The sequence below is a fragment of the Tripterygium wilfordii genome, chromosome 13, assembly GCF_013401445.1.
Source record: "Tripterygium wilfordii isolate XIE 37 chromosome 13, ASM1340144v1, whole genome shotgun sequence".
Classification (NCBI taxonomy): Eukaryota; Viridiplantae; Streptophyta; class Magnoliopsida; order Celastrales; family Celastraceae; genus Tripterygium; species Tripterygium wilfordii.
In genome coordinates this window covers 11,367,170-11,384,395 of record NC_052244.1, presented here as the reverse complement: position 1 = coordinate 11,384,395, position 17,226 = coordinate 11,367,170, and the positions used below count along the sequence as shown (strand labels likewise).

The 17,226-nt window shown below is 36.3% G+C and overlaps 3 protein-coding genes and 1 non-coding gene across 4 annotated transcripts; all 4 read right to left on the bottom strand.

Moving 5' to 3' along the window:
* Positions 1-46: 46 nt before the first annotated feature.
* On the bottom strand, positions 47-2,951 carry LOC120012016 (short-chain dehydrogenase RED1-like). The gene is made up of 3 exons (XM_038863238.1): positions 2,433-2,951; positions 1,087-1,246; positions 47-562 (listed from the first exon to the last, which is right to left on the bottom strand). Exons 1-3 carry the CDS (start codon positions 2,770-2,772, stop codon positions 226-228), a joined length of 837 nt encoding a protein of 278 aa, XP_038719166.1. The 5' UTR covers positions 2,773-2,951; the 3' UTR covers positions 47-225.
* A 1,334-nt stretch (positions 2,952-4,285) lies between these two features.
* TRNAL-UAA lies at positions 4,286-4,369 on the bottom strand. Its single transcript has one exon. It is a non-coding gene; the product is annotated as a tRNA-Leu (tRNA).
* Positions 4,370-5,463: 1,094 nt separating this feature from the next.
* Positions 5,464-7,697, bottom strand: LOC120012164 (mitochondrial intermembrane space import and assembly protein 40 homolog). The gene is made up of 4 exons (XM_038863460.1): positions 7,445-7,697; positions 7,278-7,309; positions 7,065-7,190; positions 5,464-5,940 (listed from the first exon to the last, which is right to left on the bottom strand). Exons 1-4 carry the CDS (start codon positions 7,563-7,565, stop codon positions 5,758-5,760), a joined length of 462 nt encoding a protein of 153 aa, XP_038719388.1. The 5' UTR covers positions 7,566-7,697; the 3' UTR covers positions 5,464-5,757.
* A 5,085-nt stretch (positions 7,698-12,782) lies between these two features.
* Positions 12,783-17,024, bottom strand: LOC120011938 (G patch domain and ankyrin repeat-containing protein 1 homolog). Its single transcript, XM_038863116.1, has 5 exons — positions 16,905-17,024; positions 16,396-16,470; positions 16,222-16,275; positions 15,100-15,219; positions 12,783-13,082 (listed from the first exon to the last, which is right to left on the bottom strand). The coding sequence occupies exons 2-5, from the start codon at positions 16,462-16,464 to the stop codon at positions 12,951-12,953; spliced, it is 375 nt and encodes a 124-aa protein (XP_038719044.1). The 5' UTR covers positions 16,465-16,470; positions 16,905-17,024; the 3' UTR covers positions 12,783-12,950.
* Between the last annotated feature and the right edge of the window lie 202 nt (positions 17,025-17,226).

Sequence of the window (17,226 nt, the reverse complement as noted above, 5' to 3'; positions counted from 1 at the left end):
CTGAGACGGGACACTTCTACAATATCCTCCCATAACAAAGGAATAGTAACAGCAAGAGGACTATCAAAGACATGAATACCCTGTGGCAAATGAAAACCAAGGTTAGCAAGGCTATCCGCACAAAAATTAGCCTCACGATTCACATGTTTAACCTGAACCACCCAATCTTTACTTAAAAGGTTCTTTATGCGCAAGACTTTATAAATGTCATACAAACCTGAAACATCAGCATTTAAATACACGCCTATAGATAAAATCTCTGATAAAAAGAGGCAGATGGTACATGATAGCCAGCCTGGTTGAACCTTGGCCATAGGAAAACCATGCTGGCGGGTTCGCTTGCAGCACCACAGCTACAGTCTTCTTTGCAAACTCTTCTGAGGGGGTGCACTTTGTTCCTTGAGAAAAATAGGCTCTCTCTTTTATTGCTGCTTCAAATGGCTTGTATAACTTCCACTCTGGCATCTGGTTGTAACGGGTTATGGCAGAATCACCGATGTTTGAGCTAATACCTCCTGGGACAACGTTGATAACATGAATCCCCAAAGGCCTAAGTTCCAATCTGCTTATACAAAGGGAAATTTTCAAAAAAATGTCGAGGACATGCATGCATACAGACTAATATGTATATATATACATACATGTGCACGCATAAATGTGGATGTCTTTAGAGAGAAATTATTCGAAAAAGCTAAGGGGGGTGGTAGATTGCATATAGAAAGCCGCTGCGGATATACTTGGAGACTTTATGCCAAAAGAATGAATATATCATAAATGAGAATGTTGCACTGGATATGAGGCAATTCAAGGAATGATAGAATAAGAAAAGATAGTACAATATCTAAGGTAGGAGACTAGGAGTAGAACCAATCGAAAACAAAATGCTAGAAAACTGTTAAAAATACTATTGGGTAAGAATTGACATAGAGAGTGATAAAGCTGTGAGAAGAATTGCGAAAATTCTAGTAGGAGACATTAATATTTCTTTTTACCGATTCACATAGCCAACCCCTAGCTGTTTGGGAGCTAAAAAGAAATGAACATTAAGCAAACGGGAGTAACACATGTATTCCCTGATCTACAAACCTCAAGGTATCAGTCAGAGCATGCATTGCAGCTTTGGAAGCATTGTAGGCACCAGCCCATGGAGAAGAGGCCAGAGCAATAATACTTCCAACATTTACGACTTTTCCCTTTCTCCTAGATGCCATGTGAGGAACAACAGCTTGAACTAACCTCATAGGACCTACGCATGAGAGTTAAACTATCAATACAAGTAAAAATATTGGTTTGGCTTTTCCACAGGAAAAACTAGCAACCTGTCGTCAATAATCAGAAAAGATCATGTGTTTAACCTTTACTACCTCATAAAAAAAAACACTACTAGGCCTACTACACAATTTTCATGTTTATTAAGAACTGAGGAAAAGCTAAGCAAGACAACTGAAACTTGCTGTTATCTACCGTAATTCTAATCAAGGGTATGGGAAAGCCTGTGCTTAAATAGGTAGGACCATGTCTTGAGTGTATTGGACACAATACCCCATGGAAATTACTTGGCATGCATTGAGGAATATAGATAAGATCCTAGCAACTCAAGCTTAAGATTAAGGTTTAACCACTTCCTGAAAGTTACTAATGAAGCTTTTCCTTCACGATCAATTTTTAACTAGACAAGATATGAAGAATTACGTGAATCATGAGTGGAAGGAATTTGGGGGACTAAGAAATAAGTTCAAGCAGAACATATACACAGTCATATAAGTACCAGTTCCAGAATAAATGGAACTACAGCCAGAAGCTCTTCTTTGTCACAATGGCAGCTATGTAATGCATGATAAAAAGAAGTAGAACCTCAGCAAATTGTCCTGAAAGTAGGATTTTTTAGGAAAAAAATTTGTTCTCGAGTTATCTATCATATAATCACATCTTAATAACAGGACATGGCTATTCTAAGCCCACTAGCTCATAAGCTATGAAGTCTTTCAATAATCAACCACATACTTACATTCGAACCCTACTTGCGCATAAGTTGTGAAGACTTTCCATAATCAGACCTAATAATTTCTTTTGCTGATGTGCAAAGTAAAATCAAATCTTTCAATCCTGCTGCAGAGATGCCCAAACAAATTCCTAAAACTTGTGACAACCACCCCATTTACATGAAGTTATTTTGACAAATCAGAATCAAAAGGAAGCCAGTAAAACAGTATGCAATTAAATCAATCCTAAAATTTCTGGTTCTCCACACACCATAGGCAGGGAATAAAGAAGACTGCCCACAATAAAAATGCATTCAGAATCTCTGAACAAACCAATAAACAATTTCAACGTATAAAGACACCCCACATAATCTTTATGACTATAAAAAAAAAAGCCCCAAAAAATACAAAATCACAGATACAAAGCCTATGAAGATAGAATACAATTACCATAAACATTAGTACTGAAGGTCTGCTCCAGCGCAGATAAAGGAAGCTCGGCTAGAGGACCAACACACTGAACGCCAGCATTATTAACCAGCACATCGATTCTTCCATACTTTTCCAGAACATTTGAGACAACTCGCTGCAAGCTCTCCTCTGACAGAACATCGAGTTCTTGAAGGAAGAACCTGGAGTCTTCCCGAAGGTCTTCCATGGAGGCCAAGGACCTGCTGGTGGCAACAACAAGGCAGTCATTAGCAGCAAATTCTTTGGCCAGGGCGTGTCCGATGCCTCCCTGTGTGCAGCCTGTTATCAACACCACTTGTTTGCCATAAGAGTCGTCCATCGAAGGAGAATTTTCGTGAATCGAAGTCGGAGGTTTTTCAACGATTCAGCTTCCTAGGTTTTTTCACCTTCGAAGGTGTGAGCTTGTTGGACAAACCAAGAGAACCGTCGGGGCTTTAAGGCTAACATGAGGAAATCCGAAAATGGCAAAAAATTTGAGGTGTTCGAAAACGGCATGTCGGCATATACATATTTGATATTTCTAATCATTTATATTCATTTCCTTTTTTTTCGTGAATCATTGAAATGATATTATTGTTATTTTTTAATTATTCATATTGTGGGGAAAATTTTTTCTACAACAAAAGATTTAGAACAAGGGGCCACTGATAATACTCTAAAACTCATACAAGATGTTAGAGGTTTCCTTGATCGGAGGGGCTCCGTTCAAAGAAACTTCAACGATCAAGTCAATCATGTGTTTTTACATTGTTTTGATAATTGTGTACATTATGAGATATCGATAAATATCAAAATATGTAGTTAATGTGTGTACATTATGAGATATGGATGTGTGTATGGTGCTATGGCAGATAGGTAGAGAGATATGAGTGGATTAGGTAATTAAATATGTATGGTTGTAAATACTAAGGTTAGTTATTTTGGTTCTGTTGTTATAAATAGTTATAAATAGTGGATGTTTCAAGAATATTATGAAGGGATTGATGGAACGTGACTAAAGGAGTATTGACCAAGTAAACTGATGATATCAAAATACGTCTAGTATATGGTCGGGTTATGGGTCGAGGTGGAGGAGGTTGTATCGCTGTTCCTGAGGGGATGGAGGTTTGGTGACGCAGGTGTGATGCTTGCTAGTCGATTGTTGGTTTGTAGCTGTGTGCTTTTGGGCCTTAGGCCTCATGCGTCACGTACGTTAGGGGGTTCCAGGGGTTAGTAACAGATAAAAGTATTGGGCCACATTAGGGGTGCTAGGAATTATTTCATTATTATTGACTACTAATCTACATATAATAATAATATAATTAATATTGATAATGACAACTAAAAAAACCCCTAGAGGTAGTTCAACTTTAATTTTATTTTACCCATATTAACTAATATTGATAATCTAAACAAAAAAAGATAGTTTAAACATATAGGATGAGTTCTACTTAAGGGTGTGCAAGACCCGGTTTTGACCCAACCCGCTTATCCGATCCCAACCCGTAAGCGTATAAATTTACTAACTATCTTGACATTGAAGGCATTGAGATCCTTTTTTGAATTTTTAAAGTCTTTTTATTGAGGACCATGGCTATCAGCTTCATCTTTTAACCTGACCCAACCCAACAACAAATGAGGACCCAACCCAACAACAAATGAGGGTCAGGTGAGGGTTGGGAAAATGGTAACCCGACCCCATACGGGTCTGGTGAGATATCGACCTAAACCTATACATGTGCACCCTAGACTTCTAATGTTCTCTGTACTCCGACTTATTTAGTAGATTCAATTATTTTTCCTACACAAAAAATTAAAAATTATTTTAATATTCACAAAAAAAATTAATAATCTGCTGGCTGTGGGGTTCGAACCCACGCGCACTTATGTGCATCAGATCTTAAGTCTGACCCCTTAAACCACTCGGGCAAACCAGCTTGTTGGTGTTAACGTTGTCCCAGAAACCATAATATTTATTTATCTTTTGAATTCAAGTCCAAAACGTTGATAAGCTCCACAGGCACTCAAGACCACATTTTTTTCCCGTTTCTTCTCTGTTCCATTAGTAAGTAACATTTTATGGGCAGGTAATTCCATGCAATTTTTATACGTTTGCTTGACACGCATGATTTGTAAACTATTGCGTGTGTTAATGAATTTATTTGATACACATTCAAAAGTAGTGACGGCGGACTCTTATGTTAAAAAAAAAAGGTATGAAGTTTTCACTTTTGGAGCTTATAGGTTATGTCTGCTCGTCACTCATAACCTAGTTAAAAGGAAAAAAAGAGAGCCTAAGCCCATCAACTACAAGTATCAAAGCCATGGAGACCAATAGGGGGAAAACAAGCAAAAATAAAATACACTATTGCTCTTTTCCTTCTTTTTTTTTAAGCGGGGGAGGAGGAATTCAAACCCTGTCCACCAGGGTGATACACACCATTCTTATCACTCCAACGAGTGGCTCAAGTGTCACTCTTGGTCGTTATTCATGCAATGGTTCAACATAATCACCAAATACAATGGACATTGACATGAAAAATCAAGCACACCTAAAAAAACTGGATGCAAAACTAGCAAATCATAAGTATATGCGAAAAGAAATAGAATTGAATGCACATATATAAACATGATAACTATCAAGAGGTCAGCTTAATAAAAATTGGCAGATTGATAGCCATAGCAGTTGAGTGATGTCCATGCGAGAACCATGGTGCGGGGTTCTTCTTTAGCACCACAGCCACGGTCTTCTCTGCAAACTCAGAACTTCAAGATATGCTCTCTCCCTGATTGCGGCTTCAAATGGTTTGTACAGCTTCCACTCCTGCATCTGCTTGTAGCGGGCTACAGCTGAATTACTGATGTTTATGGTAACTGTTCTAAAATGTCAATACCAAGGGAACTAAGAACAAACGTTAATTAGTTATCTTGAGAGAATATCTCAAAATCTACCATGGCAGTTATTCTCCAGGTCAAAAGACATTCATGTGTTGACAGTGTGAGAACAGAATCATGATCGAGATGCACGAAATAATGAACAGAATCTTGGATTAGCAACTTCTTTTCATGACAATGAACTCCAATTCACCAAACATGCTCAAACATCCAAGTATAAGGTAATGGGAAGCATTTTTTAGCTTGCGTTACATGTGCAACTAATTTCATCTCAAAAATCCAAATCGTAAAGTACAGGCTACAATTACGCGGGATGATTTAAAGCATTCTTCTCATCTTCGAGAAAAGAGTAGAATTTGTTATTGAATGAGCCTTTAAAGTATCTATTCATACCAAAAGAATTCAGAGTAGGAAGCTTCTTAAATTTCCTCTAAAGCTTGGACTTTGAACTTGGACGGTCCTTAGCCCACGAGGGAGGGTTGATTTTGTATTCTTCGGTTGGCTCTTCCTTTTTTCTATCTTCATCGTCTTCTAAGACGTCTTCTGAAAATGCATTGGGATTAGCTTTTATACAATCTTGCAAAGCCACAAATGGATGCACACAGTCTGAGCCCTACAAATAAAACAATTGTTAATGTATTAGAGCTTTGCATTCAAAGATTCGAAAAACATGATATCAGTAAATATGCTTCTACCGGACTTCAATGAAATCGGGGAAGCCATATTGAATAAACACTTGAATGACAAATCAAATATGATCATCTTTTAGCTAATTAGATTATAACATCTCCTCTACGCAAAGATGTGCATTACTTCAGGGTCTCTGGTGAATCTTGTTCATAGATTACGGTAAAACTTAAAAACTAGCCTACCTCCTCCACATTAGGATGATGGCACATACTTCAAGAGGAAATAACTGGTGGATACACGGTTAAGGCATCTGTTTTTTCCTGGTTTTCTTTATTTTCTATGTTCCCATATGCAATGATAGAGATGGAGTACGTAAAATTGGCAGAATTCTCAAACCATGGAACCAACTGTTTTCACACGGGAAAATCATTCAGAGCGACAACCCCAACAATAGTAGAGTCCGACAATAAACTAGATTATCTATTATAAAAGATTTGAAAATCATCACAAACCTCTGTCCTCTCTTTCTTTCTTTTTTCCCCCCTATTTCTAGATTCTTAAATGATGATTTTTGAAAGTTCCATATATAGAAATGAAAAGATATAGACTAGAAACAAGATCTCTTACACCAAGGCAAGGGGATATTAATAAGAATGTGCTTGAAACAGAAGACTTGGGATCATGATACTGTTAAATATACATAAAGAGAACACCATCGCATAAGTCCTCAAATGCCATTACACCTATTTGGTTGATAAGAAGATATGGAAAGGTTTGAGAAGTAAGCTATAATTGAAATGGTTCTTTATGGATCACAAAAGACTCAGTTGTCACCAGCACACATTCTCTTTATAAATTGAAACACAACTCTAATAATGAGAATTATGGGTCGCAAAAGACTCAGTTCAGTAGCTAATAAGTAACCAACACACATTCTCTTTATAAATTGAAACACAACTCTAATAATGAGGATTTTTTTTTATCCGAGTCTTTTCTTCCCCTATGGACCTCTTCCTTTTACAACATAAAGAAAGTGACAATACAGACAAAAAAAATCCTCTACAAAGATTTCAACTATCATATTCATTCAGTATGTGTGTTAGTTACCTTCTCATCTGCTGTACTCTTAAGAAAACAGAGAAACGCCTCTGAAAACTGAACCCCACAAGGGCCATTACGCAAGTCAGCTATGCAAGGGCATTCCAATGCTTTCTGAGCCTTTGCATCAAGAGACTGAAAAATTATATGTTTTCACTTTTGTTAGTCACTATTCCATAATCCATATCATAAAACAAACTTTATTTTATGTGTAAAACCGACCTCATCAGCTTCATTGCCATAGGCGACCGCTTCTGTATGGAGAAAAGAGAAGTCAAATAACCCAAATTTGACCTCGGGCTTTGTATTCGAGCGCTAGGGTTTTAACAAAGAAATATAATATTGACACACCTGATATGTGATATAGATACGTGTATATACACACAAACCTGCAATAAGAGACTCCATGGAGGTAGCAGCTTGAGAGTTGCGCGGTGTAACAGAGGAAGCTGCAGATGATTGTTCGCTTTGAGTTTGATCCGCCGCCACCTCACTTTGAGCTTGACCCATTTTTGTCCGTATTGAACTATATATTTACCACAAATTACGCTCTGTTTTCCCTGGAACGAAAAAGTCCGCGCTTTGCCCTCTCTGAGGTAGGTAGGTAGGTAGGAAGATCAACAAAAGAGATGGACAGTCGACAGAGAAATAATGAAATGCTGGCTTTGAGAGTGGATGGGCTGAGTTATTATTGAGCCCAACTCCATATACTCTGTGGGTCGTAGCTCACTTCATTTCTTGGCCCAAAACAAATCCAATTTATTATATCTTGGACTCGAGCCTTTTGTAGTTCTGTTTTCTTCTTTTTACTAGGTCCCTTACAGCATATAATCCTTCTTTTTTTAACCTGAATCGCATAAGTTTCAAACCAGTCATTTTCGATGCAAAAATGTTAAGGATCCCAATCATCAATCTTGGTCATTGATTGATGTAAGTGGAGGGACACATAAAACCTTATGCATATCAATCAAGGGATATGATTGATTACTGAGATGACTGAAATCGGCTGATAATCACAAACATAGTTATGGTACAAAAAGTGCAGTTGAATCAAACATAGAGGCAATATACCATGTACCCTGAACCCAATGACATCCTCCCTGCATGTAGCTTTTATGAGATCTGCAACTCCTGGCATACTGAACTTAATTCAGAAGAGAGAGAGCTGTAGGTCCATGGTATATGCCAAAGTGGCTTTACAAACAAGTAATTACAGCGTCCAGAGAAAACATGTCCATATTTCCTGTCATGGCTCATGCAGATGCAGGTTTAGCATAAAACAGTTAAATACTCACTCGAATTCTTCTCTTGCAGACTGTTGTCCACAATTAAGGTTACAAGAAATTTATAAAGATACCTGTACAAAGTCTATCCAAAGTATGAACCCTAAAACCTCAAAACGTTCTCTGGCTAGAACTCCCTAAAAAATGCTCACTGGAACTCATTCTCTCGCAGACTTTTTATTTCCTGCATCTTCATCTTCTTCTTTAAAGTGCAATTGATTTCTGTGAAGGTAGTTGATCCTGAAATTAAAGTACAAATACAAATTGGATGAAAATGCAGCAAGGAGATAAAACTTGGCTTTGATGAATGGAACACAACAGAGCAAGTATATTGCTCAGACTAAAGACAAGTGCAGTGCTTCATTCTAACAATCCAACAAGTTATCATACTAAAAGTGAATAAAGTTGTTTGTCAAAAAATGAGATTCGAACCCATGCCCTTTCAAACCAGTACCTGGAACTAGCAACTTAGACCAACTCAGTCATCATAAAAACTTGAATAAAGAAAATATTGACCAGAACTTCCTTGATACTATTAACAGAAATCCAGAAACTCTTTATGGCACATTGTCGTGATTATATACACAGCACGAGACTTACTTTTCCCTAGCTAGGAAACGACTCTCATGCAACAGTAAATGCTAGGCAAACAAAACCCCAAATCTAAACATGGGGAACATTCTGGCATGATTATAAGACTTGGACACTCGAAAACTAACAAATGAACACCAGGATCAAATATTATTCTTTAAATAAATAATCCTAGAAAATTAGAAATCATAAGAAGAGTTGTGTGACAGAAAATTCCTCTCCTTCAAGTGTTGAATCTCCAGGATATAGCCTTGAAGTGTACTCTAAGATGTTCTCATATTTATAACATTCAGATGCAAGCAAACAGGAAACAAGTAGCAATGGATATTGCTTTTTGTATAAGCTATATGTTCTACTTTTTAGTACGAGTATCAAGGTAGTTAAATCATAAAATCAAATCAGAATCTTACGATTACATACTATGTAAAATAAACAATAATTTTCAATACTAAGACGTTCCAGCAATAACATTAACAAAAAGAATATATCACACAAAACCATATTCCAACAACCAAACATGCAAAATAATAAAACTAGCTCAATCCCACGTTCCAACAACCAAAATGCAGACTAATAAACTAGCTCAAATCTTCAAGATTAACATTCAAATTTAGTCCATCATCACCACTCGCATCACCATCACTCCATCATCTTCCTCATTCACACTCACATTTTCTTCTCTATCTTCATAAACATTTGTATCAACATGTTCACTTGCATCACTCCTTGATAAAATATGGTCATCATCGTCAACAAATGCATCATCGTCTTCAGTTCCAACCTCTTCACCAATTTTGACAACATTGTCATCCTCATTATGAGGAGGAACACCTCTATCAATTATCTACTCATCATCTGAACCAATTTCTTCAAAAATTGGCAACTCTAACACTTCTAAAAAATCATCTATCCCTAAACTTTGAGTTGTACATCACAAACACCAAACCATTCACCTACTGTTGATGAAGACAATTCATTTTCTTGGTATGTACCTAAAACCAAATAATTAATTAATTAAGAAGCATTGAAGTTGTTAATATTTAGCAATTTTTTTTTTAACTTTTCCCTAGTCTAAACATCGCAAATGGACTCCAATCACCCTTGCACCCAGAAGAACTACATGTCAAGCTCAGTACTTGTACAACAAATGTTTTGAGTTGGCAGTGGCACTTGGCTGAGTATTGCCCTCCTAAAACTTAAGTCAGGCCCCCTGAAGTTAGATTTTATTAAATCTGGCCCATTAATTTACATTGGAGTAAAATCGGGCTTAAAATCGTGATTTTACTGAGTTTAACGATTTAACTAACGATTTTCATGTCCAATGATAGTTAACTCAGTTTCTTGAGGTATAATCGTAAAATCATACGATTACAATTGAAATCACAATTTTGACTACCTTGACGAGTATCCTATGCTTTAGTATAAGTATCATCCTGTGCAATGCACAGAATGACGACTAGTATATATATAATTAGTAAGATATTTTTATACTACTTCTAAGATGTTGCACAAAATAAATGATGACAAAGTCTCCTGTAAAATGGAATCAACCACACCAAGCCGACAATTAATATTGGATATATATATAGATATATATTTCATTTTTTGCCTTCTATACCCAAGGAATTATATGGAAGGACATCAAGAGAGCCAAAAAAAAGACAACGCATGCCGGATATATTTGACTATTGACTACATCTGAGTCCTATAAATTATGCTGTGTACTTCTGAAATTATTCACTCATATCAAGAAATTCACTTTGCACTCTATTGAAGGCATCATGAACAGAGGAATTCGAGGTGCATATGATGTTCAGCCTTTAGCTAAGCAAATGGCTAAGCTGCAGAAACTTTGTATGGAGTATTGACAACTGCTTAAGCAATTGGATCGAGATTGAGAAGCAACGCGGAGAAGAGCTGAAGAAAAAGTCCGATGACACAATAACTGAGTTTTTTTGGAAACCCCCTTGATAAGCTAAGCATTGAGGAGCTTCCAGGTCTGCGAGAGCAACTGGAGACCCTTAAGGAAAAGGCCACCCAAGAGAAAGCCCACAGGTAACAAAACGGAAGTGTCTGATTCAATATCAATTAAACTTCCCTTTTAAAGATTGTCATAAAATGCTTTGTCATTTGATGATCAAGTTTATCAATAAAGAAATTTAATCTATCATAAATTCTCTCAATGATGAAGGTATGTGCAATGATTGTGATAAAATAATCTGGACTAAGGCAAAATCCCAATCGAAAGTCATAGTCCTACTCTTGCATCACTAAAATTCAGAACTATGCATTTCAATGATGGATTCGCTTTACCCAATTTTAGATCTAATGACCAAAACTAGTGCTAAAATAATAAAGACTTAATTAGCAAAAAAAGATAAAGCAAGCATGCAATCATTTATATAGTAATTTCAATCTAAGATATGCCAGGAACAATTTTGACTTTTCCAAAGAGATAGATAACCCAAAAACCAAGCATTAATGAAATTAGTTATCGCATAAAATCATAAATCATGGAATGCAGAGGTATTTCTTTGCTTAATTCTACTTGGCAGGTATCAAACTCAAGAACATCGAAACAACAAATTTCCTTACATGAGCCTATATAGGCGGTATTTACTTTTTGTGATCAGTAGTTTCTGAACGAGTAATCAGCTAATTACAAGATATATAATCCACTAAATGCTTTTATTTTCAATTTTGGTTGCTCAGACAAGATAAATGAGCCTGTGGCAAAATTGATGAACTATTGTTATGGTAGTGGCCTTGTCATGGAATATCTGGATAACTTCAGCTCTTTGAAAGGATACGAGATAAAACTGTAGGGTTCAAAACTTCAAATAATCAATGATGCTGGTATTCATTTGCAATTTTCACTAAGACCTTAAGAATGTTGAATCGTCTCTTTAATATTTATCACCTAGAACTGTGTGCACAATACCATGAAACCTTTTTATTGAGACCCCTCCCTGACTTTGGGGAAGCTTCTCCATATAGAGTAATCCAGAGGGTTGTTTAAGTTTAGTTTGAAGTTTAGATGCATCAAAATAATTATAACTATTCACAATATTCATCCATCCTCCCCCTCAACTGCCTTCTGGCAGGTGGGAGTATAAGCATTTTTGATCCACCTATGTTTACTTCTTCTTCTTTTTTGTCTGGCATCTATGTTTATATCAACCTAGATCCACCTACAAACTTTGACTTTTCCTCATAAGTTTCTTTTTGTTTTTTCCCATGTTTTTGGACAACTGAGACTTTGGTTTGCTTAAGTCTTCCATTCATTGTAACAGTCACCTCTTAACCTATATATATCCAAAAAAAACAGAGAAATTCTGCATCCTCTAGCACTTCAATTATCAGATGTCGATTGTTTCGAGGAACTTACCTGGAAACATGGATCCGCATCACATGTATCTCCTGCAAAAGGGTAAATAACAGCATTAAAATAGTGATTGGTTCAAGTATAATGCACATGAAGACTACAATCACATAATTCACCTTATTTTACACTTACTCACTTACATCGGTCGAGACTAAATGTTCCTGACAACAATGCAGCAAGCTACCACCATTAGATCGCTTCGGCAATGTTCAAACCCAGCCCAGCTGGGCCACGAAGTGCTAGGAGATCTGGCACTATTAGATGTAAAATATGAAAAACTTTTGGTCCTAATAGCAGAACTTGCAAGAAGTTGGGTATTGAGGATAAAACGGAAAAACAGAAGTCGCCACCCATACACTATATACATTGTTTTTTTTTTGTTGTTGATTATCATATATGAGAATACTTTGTACTTTCAAGCATAATGAAACCTAAGACTTAGAAAGCTTCTAGAAACAGGAGCCATGGTACCCTGAAACACTAGAACAACATTTCTTGAGGATTATGTTTGCCAAAATATAGTCCTTTAATGGAATACCGACGCACAAAATAAATGTCATGCCCACAACTGGGGCTACAAAGTTATATAAAGATTCCTGTACAAAATATATTCTCAGTAATAAGCCAATTACAACCTCAAACATTATCCGGCCAGAACTCCCTAAAAAATGCCCGGTCAAATTCCTTCTCTTGCATACGTTTTTCTATTTCCTGCATCTTCCTCATCTTCTTTGAAAGTGCCTTTGATTTCTTTGAAGGTTGTTGCTCCTGATATTAAAGTAGAAAACAAACCGGATGAAATGTTACAAGAGCAAAAGCTTGGCCGGACGAATGGAAAACGACAAAGCAAGTACAGTTATCATATTAAAGACATGTGCAGTGCCCCATTTTAACAATCCAACATGGCATCACACTAAAAATGAATAAAAACACATCAAGAAAAGCGCCGCTTAGATGCTGTTAGCAGAAATCTAGATTCTCAAAACAAAATGTCATCATCACATTCTTGAGACTTACTTTTCTATCGTTAGAGATCTCTCACAACAAAAGCAAATCAGCATAGGCCAATGAAACCCCAAATCTAAAATAAGAAAAACTTTGATGTGCTTTACCTTCTAGAAGCTCTAAAAAAACAACACAACGCACATAGCTAATGGCACACCCACGAAAATTCCAAGAGAAAATATAAAAAGAATTAAAAAAGAAAAGAGAAGAGAAGACGACTCTACGAAAACAGTTGGTCAGGATTCTGGTCTACAGCGAGAAATCGAAGGTTTGTCATCTAGCCATTATATTATGTCCGATTGCTTCTCAGTTCTCAGTAATGCAGAATGCAAACCTAGTAGCAGCTCCAACAAAAAGGAGTTCTTTTTCTTCTTTTTAATGTTCAATGATCTTCCCAAATTCGAGATTTGGAAATTTGAAATTAATGCAATGGGGTGGAACATTTGAGATAAGAGCAGCAAACACACTTCAACTTCTTGAACGTGTCTTCAAATATTGTTAGCAGAACCTCAACGCCAGTATGCATCCAGATGATTATATCGTTTCTATTTGTAACTTCAACAAGAAAAAGATTTCTATCACTTGATTTCCTTCAGCACTATGTCTTCCTTTCCCTGAGGTATGTGTGTTAATAGATCCCAAATTTCTTATTATGCATTAGCACTACAAAATAAGATTCGAGAACTTCAAAGAAATCAAAATTTGTGCAGAAAAATAATTTTTAAAAAAAAGGCTTTGTTAAGGATTAAATATTTGAATTCAAATGCACGAATAGGGTGCCAAGCCATGAAAAAAATACCAGTCAAATTTTTTTTGTGAAATAAACCACATCTTGTCATCTTTAAATTTTCGTCCCCCAAGAAACCAAGACTCTAATGGTCATAAACTATGTCTCTTACAAGACTCAAAATAGATCACTCATCCTCGTTGCATGCTCAACTATTTCTCTCCCTCCACACTTCCTCAAGAGGAATCAAAGCTAAATCTTTTCTCCTCCCCATGCAAGAATCCTCCAAGTCCCAAATTCTACATCAATGGACTAAGTTGCAACAAAGGATACTCGAATGACTTTGAAAGTCCCAAAGCTTCCTTCCCTGATGGATGCAACAGAACTGATGCATAACTTCATAGTATATTCACCTAAATAACACAAAGTTACCATGATGTCCCCCTTCTCTAAAGTTTGCTAATTCTTAAAAGGCTCTGCATAGCATTTTAGAACATAAAAGCAATATTACTGCGACTTGCCATCTCCTCTGTTCCTCCCTAACATCCTCTAAAACCTCCATCAAGAGCCACCAACAAAAGCAAACCCAATAACTTGATACAGGCTTAGTCAAATTACAGCCATGCTCAATAGCTCAGTTTACAATCCCTTGTAAATTTGTGCAGAATAGATTTTCTTAGTGCTCATTTGTACAATTCTATGTTTAGTGACCAAAAAGCCCTTGTTCAATCAAATATTTAGACCTACATGCACTAAAATTTATCATTCAATGGCATTGGTAAATCAACTTACCTGTCGCAAATTTTATTTCTCCTTTGATTTGATCATTAAATGGTAACTGCATCTAAATCGCATAATTTTTAAGTTCTCTCCAATTATATTATAAAGTTTCTCAAACATCCACCAAAAGAGTTATTTCTCTACCTCTTAAAAGGTTATTTTAGGAATTTATATACTAATTTAACAATCTCCTAAAGTTTGCCAATGGAAAGGTCAAGATAAAGAAATAAAATAGTACAGATCAAATAGTTAAATGATAGAAAAGATATTCACCTTATCCTGTTTGCCCTTGGGAGTCACGGATTCTAGAGACTTGTGGTTTTTCCGCTTTACTTCTGCTCCTAGGCCTCGCTTATTACTCTTTAAATGTGCTTGCACAGGCTCCAACCTTCCCTGTTCACAGCATAAATCGATTAGCTAATTGGCAGATAAACTTATCACTAGTGTAATGCCAGCAAAGAAATAGACACTGAAGCAGGCCAGAAAGAAAAAGAATGCATCTAGCTAGAGGCTAGAGGCTAGAGCATTGAGTATTGCTTCTTACTTAATGAGACACGAATAACCCAAGTCACTAGATAAAAGTTTGAAAGTTTCACATGACTTTGGCGTCACCATCCATTAAATGAAAGCAAGAGAAACACATCCACTGCATTGTTGCTCATAATTAAAACGTGTAATAACATAAAGCCGTATGTGCACAATGCAAGCTTTAAAAACCACGAAGTAAAGAATATCAGCAAAATGTCAAATATATATGACTATAAAAGCAGACAACGTAGTTTAACAACATGACTCTTTCCTTCAGAACAGTGTATTCACATTTGCTGGTCTGATTCACACAAATACAGAATCACGCACAAACAACGCAAATTATGGATTCACTATAGATGGTGCATAAAAAAACTACACGGTGAAGCAAAAGGCAGCCATCGGATACAGAAAGTGTCCAATGAGTATCCAAAAAATTCCCTCATAATGCTCATTCGCCTCATATTTTAATCTTGTATGCACAGTTACTGCTAGTAAAATAAAAGGCCTGAGTAGAAAAGAACAAAGAACGAATGACACTTGTTAGCCATCACATTATCGCACTTGTTATTCACAAGAATCAGCATTGGTTACAAAAGTTGTTTGCATTTGTAACTTTTCCCAAAAGCCATAGATTAAATCGTACAATATAGCATAGGAGCTAACAGTTCATAAATCCAAGCATTATGCAAATATATATAATATTTATTGACAAACCTCAGCCAACAGGCTCACACTATTCTATAACAAACAGACAATATAAAATAATTAATGAACTCGATCTAATTAAACGATCTAAAGGTAGGACAACTTGAAATTCGTTATGAAAAAAAACTATCAAAAATTATCAAGAGAAGAAGAACCAACCTGCTCAGAGACTCCAAGACCAGTTCCCTCTTTCCATCCATGCTTCTTGAGAAGCTGGAACAAACAAATTCCATCCTATTAGTCATGATGACTACAACTACAAAGAACCCATAACACCATAAACAAAAAAAAATAATTTATATTCAATATACTAAGAATGCAAGAAAAAGCTACCTGAAAACCTATATTGGAAGAGTCGATGGCAGCTGATGAACTGCTTGAACCAAAATCCTCCTCACCCATGACTACCTAATGAAGAAACAATGCTAATTAACACCAATATACAAATCTTGGATATCTCGAAGGTTTCATAACCTAACCTCTCTTGCTGTTTCTTTCAACTTTCCCAATTATTTCATGTAAAATTAAATTGGAATACCAGAAAGCAAGTTAGAATCGCAAAAAATCATGTAGAAACAAAGAAATAAATTATACACGAAATTCAACACAAAAAACACCAAAAATCCTGGATATCAACCACACTGTAATTCGAAAGCAAACACGGAGTTGAGTAATCGATTAACAATACCGCAATTGTAATAACTATTAAAACACCAAAAATCCTGGATATCAACCACACTGTAATTCGAAAGCAAACACGGAGTTGAGTAATCGATTAACAATACCGCAATTGTAATAACTATTGGGGAAAATCCAAAAAAAAAAAGGACAAATAATCGAACCTGGTTTTCGATCACAACTTGTCTAAAGACGCTAGACAGAGGCACCGCTAGACAGATTATTGAATTGAGTCGTTTTTCTTACTTTTTCTCGGCTTGTTTGGAATTGGAGGAATTATTTTATTTACATACATATTATCTTGTCCTTTTACTGCGAAAGCCCATTAAAGTTAAACTCACTCACCGAGACACCGACCTATTTAGGTCTAACCCGTTCGTTCATGGCCCTAAATTCAATGGGCTTGTTTGTCAAGGCCTGGCCTATAAACTATGGGCTTGGACAAGTGTGGGCCTGAATTAAGACTATTTTGTGTAGTAAGGCCCA

Bases quoted from the DNA above. Each gene is read 5' to 3' on its own strand.
- LOC120012016 (XM_038863238.1), bottom strand. From the start codon at position 2,772: ATGGACGACTCTTATGGCAAACAAGTGGTGTTGATAACAGGCTGCACA. The intron at 1,247-2,432 runs GTAATTGTATTC...TCTCATGCGTAG, and splicing joins CTTCAGTACTAATGTTTATG to GTCCTATGAGGTTAGTTCAA. The intron at 563-1,086 runs GTTTGTAGATCA...TTGTATAAGCAG, and splicing joins GCTCTGACTGATACCTTGAG to ATTGGAACTTAGGCCTTTGG.
- LOC120012164 (XM_038863460.1), bottom strand. From the start codon at position 7,565: ATGGGTCAAGCTCAAAGTGAGGTGGCGGCGGATCAAACTCAAAGCGAA. The intron at 7,191-7,277 runs GTCGGTTTTACA...ATAATTTTTCAG, and splicing joins ATGGCAATGAAGCTGATGAG to TCTCTTGATGCAAAGGCTCA. The intron at 5,941-7,064 runs GTAACTAACACA...TTTTATTTGTAG, and splicing joins AGAGTACAGCAGATGAGAAG to GGCTCAGACTGTGTGCATCC.
- LOC120011938 (XM_038863116.1), bottom strand. From the start codon at position 16,464: ATGGGTGAGGAGGATTTTGGTTCAAGCAGTTCATCAGCTGCCATCGAC. The intron at 16,276-16,395 runs GTAGCTTTTTCT...TGTTTGTTCCAG, and splicing joins CTTCCAATATAGGTTTTCAG to CTTCTCAAGAAGCATGGATG. The intron at 13,083-15,099 runs GTGAATATCTTT...CTTTAATATCAG, and splicing joins CCAAGGGCAAACAGGATAAG to GAGCAACAACCTTCAAAGAA.